Raw genomic sequence first — 5,635 nt, 5'->3', positions numbered from 1 at the left:
ATCAAAAATGTTAGTAACAATCATCTGTTGCTCTCCCAGAAGAGTCTTCTGTGATTCCCAACGGCGATCATTTGAGAAATATAAGAAAAAAATGTAAACAATCACCCAATGATCGCCGTGGGGAATCACAGAAGATTAATCTAAGCGAACAATCTTCCAAAAATTGAAAAAATGTTGGCAGGGAGATTTTTCATGCCAGCAAAATTTTGAGCTGGCTGCCAGTGATATGTCGAAAATGAAAAAAGAGTTGCCGAGACTATTTTCTAATCCATGTACATTTTTGTTTCTTTTAAGAATGCAAAGATTTAATGCATATTTTCAAAAAGATTAGGAAACACAAATAATACGTCTTGGTAGCTGCAATATATTAGTGGTTAGTAAAGGCATAATTTTGATGTTTTTCATGCAAATATAGGTTGATAAATAATTTCCCCTCTGTGATTATACAATATTGAAAAGTCGGCAATACCAGATTCATTATGTTTATGATTGAAAACTATCTTTTTAAAACGAAATAAAAAAAAAAGTAATAAAATATGTTTTGAATTGTGCTTTAAATCTGAAATATAATGCACTTTTGTGTGTTAATGCGGCTTAAAATAATTTTGAAATTGAACTTGCACTGGCATGTGTAAACACACAAGAAAACTGCATGCCAGTCGAACACTTTTTCGGAATTTTCGAGTATAATAGTACGTTTACATATAACCGGATTTAACAAACCCACTGGGTTTTAAATGTCAATTCCATTGCTTATATGTTAAACAAATCCTCATAAAGAAGGTTAACCCGGCAAAAAGCTCTAGTGTGTACGGTGTTTTATACATGTACTCAATTGGCACCAATTTACTGGCATGTGTAACTGCAGCTTAAGATAGAAGTGACAATCAGAAGTATTTTTACATTTTTTGTATATTTGGTTTTCAAATATTTGCTACCATAAAATACTTCTTTTCATCGTAAACGTGTAATAACAATGAACTACGATAGTTCTGATTGCTTTATATTTACATTTTAGTTCAAATTTGTTCTACTTTAGGGCGAAACCTATAGCACCTATAGCTCTGCGTGTTGCGTGTGCGTTCAAAAATACAAAAACAAAATACATGTATTTCAAATTGAAAACAACACCAAATACATATATTTTGTTTTTGTATTTTTGAACGCACACGCATCACGCTATAGGTTTCGCCCTTAGAGGATTTTTAAAAGGTATTTATGTTTTTCCTGAGAAAAATTTTGGAATAATATTTCAATATTTTCTTTGACATTAAATTTTCTATAATAACAATAACCTTATATAAATTGCTCTGTTCCAGAACCAGCAAGAAGCTACTATTTTTTACTACGATAACATTTTTTCCTTTATGTTATCGGGAAAAATAGTAAAAATTAGTAGATTCTTGCAGTACTGGAACAGACAAAATGTGCCTTGCTTCATTCTATATAACAATCAAGGTATTTACTTATAAGATATTACATTCGGATTCTTCACTTCTAGCTGTTGGTTGGGGATGATTGATTCTTCTCACATTATTGGTTCGACGTACAGCATTACGATTTTGAATTGGCGTACGGACGTTTGAATTATTTCTATACATTCGGTCAACTTGTTCCTTTGAACTGATTTGAATTTCTGGGGAAGATTTTTCTCTTTTTACGAAAACCGCATTGTTCTTTACAAAAATGATTTTGAAACCTCTTTCCCTTAATTTGTGGCTATAACTAAATAGATCGTTTGTTTTAGCATCCGGGTTCCCCTTCAATTTGTGTTTATTTCTCAAAAACATGTCCTTGTCCTGAGCTTCCTTAAAAGACACCAAAAGCGTATTGCCAATTTGTAAAACACATTCGATGTCGTTGTTTCCAATTGGTATATTCATTGTTCTGACTAATAACATAATTGTGGTTGACATTGGATCCGATTGATTTGGTTGGACATTTTTAACGATAATTTCAAGCTTGTCATTACTTGCGGTGGTCGCTCCTAATGCTTGAATGTCCAAATAAATACGATGTGGCTGTGGACTATTTCGATTGCACAAAGGACAGGTGTTGGATCTAAAATTAAGATAATTTAACATGTCACACATTATACGTACTAATTATATACATACCTTTGAAGCCAAGCTTGAATACAATCGAAATGGAATATATGTCCACATATAGTACTGCATATTTCATCAGAACCATAGGCATAGGACTCTGCACAAATCGAACATGAGGCACCAGTAGACATTTCTCCAAAAACAAAATGCGCAACTTAAATATCAAAATAAAAAAGTGATGGATCAAGTGAAGGCTACAGGAGATTGGAGGGAAATAAACGAAAGCTCTAAAGTATAGTACACATTGACAAGCAAAACTGACAGTCATGGAGGTCTATTACGTGAATATCACAGCCTAACTGAAAAATTTCTTTTGTAATCTCTAAATAAGACCGTATGTATTGCATTTCAAACGTTTTTAGCTAAATAAAATTTGTTATTTGCCCGAAAATCGTCCTAAAAGTACGTTGACTGTCAGTTTTGAATGATAGTGTGTACTCCCCTTAAACTTTTCTTATCAAACAATTGCACCCTTGCCACATGACGGAAACAATTTTGGGTAATTCTATATCATTGGAATATGGAAATTATTAATGAAAATTCATCGGATACCATGGCACAATTACCCAGGTAGTGGCATCGTAAAATTTTGAATATGTTCATAGCGATCATGAATACTCACGTAGGGAGCTTCTCACGAGTGAGCTGCAGCTCACTTCTCGACCTATCACAACCCGCTTGCGCGATGGGCTAGTTCGGCATCGGAAACTCGTCGATTCTCAGCGTTACAGTAACTAGTTCCACTTCTGACCCCTCACAGTGCAATCAACTGTAAACCTTAACATGGGGATGTCATAGGAGGTAACCAATTGACACTCCAGGTTTACTGTCATATACCAGTTTATTTATAAAAAAGTGGTGGGAAATAGTCACAACTGACGCTTCGTCGTTTACTTGGGGATATATAGGTGTCAATTGGTTCCCTTCGCATTACTTTTGGGTCAATTGTGAACTAGTACCACTTACCTCTAGTTTAGGACTATTTAAATTGCGAGAATTGGAATTGCTAGCGGGTAGAAAGAAGACGGCGATTTGCATATTTCCTTGGTATTCCATTTTTATACCACAACAATATGAATAATATGTACGAAGATATTCAGTCCATCAACACTAGCTTCTGTTATTGGATGCTTCATCTATATTAATAAAAGAGTAGAGTGACTGATTCACTGACTGACTGATTGATTCATCAACGCCCAGACGAAACGGCTGAAGCTAGAATCATGAAATTTTGGGTGAGGGTCACTCTTGGTCCGAAGGTGGCAGATAAGGCTTGGTTTTTGGAAATTCGAACTGGAAGGGTACTAAAAGTACTAAAAGGTACTAAATATGGTACCATTTGTATTTGGCGAACCGGTAAAGCTAGAACTTTGAAATTTGGAATGAAGGTCACTGATGGAGAGTTAGAAAGGTGTACCAAAGGGTTTTTAGAAATTCGAACTATAAGTGTACGAAAAGTACTAAAGTGTACTAAATTTGGTGCCAATTCGTACTTTGCGAACGGATAAAGGTTATAGGTTGAAATTTGGTGTGAGAATCAAGGTTAAAAGGTACGGTTGACATAAGGAGGTGGTTTAGGAAAAGTGTACACATTTGTACGAAAAGTACTAAATGGTACTAAATTTGGTACAATTATGATTTGTGAGAACGGATAGAGCTGGAATCCTGAAATTTTGAATTAAGGCTACTGTTGGAGAGTAGAATGGACGTAGTTTTGAAAATTCGTACTTATGGGTGCGAAAAGTACTAAATGGTACTAAATTTGGTACCCTTATGATTTGGGCGAACGGATAGAGTTGGAATCCTGAAATTTTGAACTAAGGTTACTGTTGGAGAGTAAAATGGAAGTAGTTTTGAACATTCGTACTTATGGGTACGAAAAGTACTAAAGGGTACTAAATTTGGTACAATTTGGATAAAGGTTGAACGGATAGAGCTGGAATCCTGAAATTTTTGAATTAAGGCTACAGTTGGAAGGTAGCATGGAAGTAGTTTTGAAAATTCGTACTTATGGTTACGAAAAGTACTAAATTGTACTACATTTGGTACAATTACGACGTGGGCGAACGGATGGAGCTGGAATCCTGAAATTTTGAACTAAGGCTACTGTTAGAGGGTAGAATGGACGTTGTTTTGAAAATTCGTACATATGGGTACGAAAAGTACTAAATGGTACTATATTTGGTACACTTATGATTTGGGCGAACGGATAGAGTTGGAATCCTGAAATTTTGAACTAAGTTGGAGAGTAAAATGGAAGTAGTTTTGAACATTCGTACTTATGGGTACGAAAAGTACTAAAGGGTACTAAATTTGGTACAATTCGGATATAGGTTGAACGGATAGAGCTGGAATCCTGAAATGTTTGAATTAAGGCTACAGTTGGAGGGTAGCATGGAAGTAGTTTTGAAAATTCGTACTTATGGGTACGAAAAGTACTAAATTGTACTAAATTTGGTACAATTACGACGTGGGCGAACGGATGGAGGTGGAATCCTGAAATTTTGAACTAAGGCTACTGTTAGAGGGTAGAATGGACGTAGTTTTGAAAATTCGTACATATGGGCACGAAAAGTACTAAATGGTACTAAATTTGGTACACTTATGATTTGGGCGAACGGATAGAGTTGGAATCCTGAAATTTTGAACTAAGGCTACTGTTCGAGAGTAAAATGGAAGTAGTTTGAAAATTCGTACTTATGGGTTCAAAAAGTACTAAATGGTACTAAATTTGGTACAATTTGGATATAGGTTGAACGGATACAGCTGGAATCCTAAAATTTTTGAATTAAAGCTACAGTTGGAGGGTAGCATGGGAGTAGTTTTGAAAATTCGTACATATGGGTACGAAAAGTACTAAAGGGTACAAAATTTGGTACAATTTGGATATAGGCTGAACGGATATAGTTGGAATCCTGAAATTTGAATTAAGGCTGCTGTTAGAGAGTAGAATGGAAGCAGTTTTGAAAATTCGTACTTATGTGTACGACAAGTACTAAATGGTACTAAATTTTGTACAATTTGGATTTAGGCTGAGCGGATAGAGCTGGAATCCTGAAATTTTGAATTAAGGCTGCAGTTGGAGGGTTAAATTGAAGTAGTTTTGAAAATTCGTACTCATTGGTATGAAAAGTACTAAATGGTACTAAATTTGGTACAATTACGATTTGGGCGAACGGATAGAGCTGGAATCCTGAAATTTTGAACTAAGGTTACTGTTGGTAAGTAGAATGGAAGTAGTTTTGAAAATTCGTACTTATGGGTACGCAATGTACTAAATGATACTAAATTTAGTACAATTATGATTTAAGCGAACGGATAGTGCTGGAATCCTGAAATTTTGGATTAAAGATATAGTTGGAGGGTAGAATGGAAGTAGTTTTTAAAATTCGTTCTTATGGGTACGAAAAGTACTAAATTTGGTACAATTACGATTTGGGCGAACGGATGGAGCTGGAATCCTGAAATTTTGACCTAGGCTACTGTTGGAGAGTAGAACGAAAGTAGTTTTGAAAATTCGTACTTAT

General features: G+C 35.1%; 1 protein-coding gene across 2 annotated transcripts; it reads right to left on the bottom strand.

Moving 5' to 3' along the window:
- LOC141397448 (uncharacterized) lies at positions 1 to 2,875 on the bottom strand. 2 transcript variants are annotated; one of them, XM_073973603.1, is made up of 3 exons: positions 2,731 to 2,875; positions 2,118 to 2,262; positions 1 to 2,061 (listed from the first exon to the last, which is right to left on the bottom strand). In XM_073973603.1, the coding sequence occupies exons 2-3, from the start codon at positions 2,237 to 2,239 to the stop codon at positions 1,467 to 1,469; spliced, it is 717 nt and encodes a 238-aa protein (XP_073829704.1). In that variant the 5' UTR covers positions 2,240 to 2,262; positions 2,731 to 2,875; the 3' UTR covers positions 1 to 1,466. The 2 variants fall into 2 exon arrangements, with proteins under 2 accessions (XP_073829704.1, XP_073829703.1); XM_073973602.1 differs by lacking the exon at positions 2,731 to 2,875 and having other exon boundaries at positions 2,118 to 2,319.
- Positions 2,876 to 5,635: the final 2,760 nt, after the last annotated feature.

Source organism: Musca autumnalis, unplaced genomic scaffold, assembly GCF_047663935.1.
Source record: "Musca autumnalis isolate F117 unplaced genomic scaffold, ASM4766393v1 scaffold_3, whole genome shotgun sequence".
Taxonomy (NCBI): domain Eukaryota; kingdom Metazoa; phylum Arthropoda; class Insecta; order Diptera; family Muscidae; genus Musca; species Musca autumnalis.
Note: the sequence above shows the minus strand (reverse complement) of the source record. Positions and strands in the feature narration are given on the sequence as shown.

What these genes read in the sequence shown, in the direction of transcription:
- LOC141397448 (XM_073973603.1), bottom strand. Translation starts at nt 2,239, where the DNA reads ATGTCTACTGGTGCCTCATGTTCGATTTGTGCAGAGTCCTATGCCTAT. An exon ending in ATTCAAGCTTGGCTTCAAAG is followed by an intron (nt 2,062 to 2,117) that starts GTATGTATATAA and finishes TCTTAATTTTAG; the next exon opens with ATCCAACACCTGTCCTTTGT.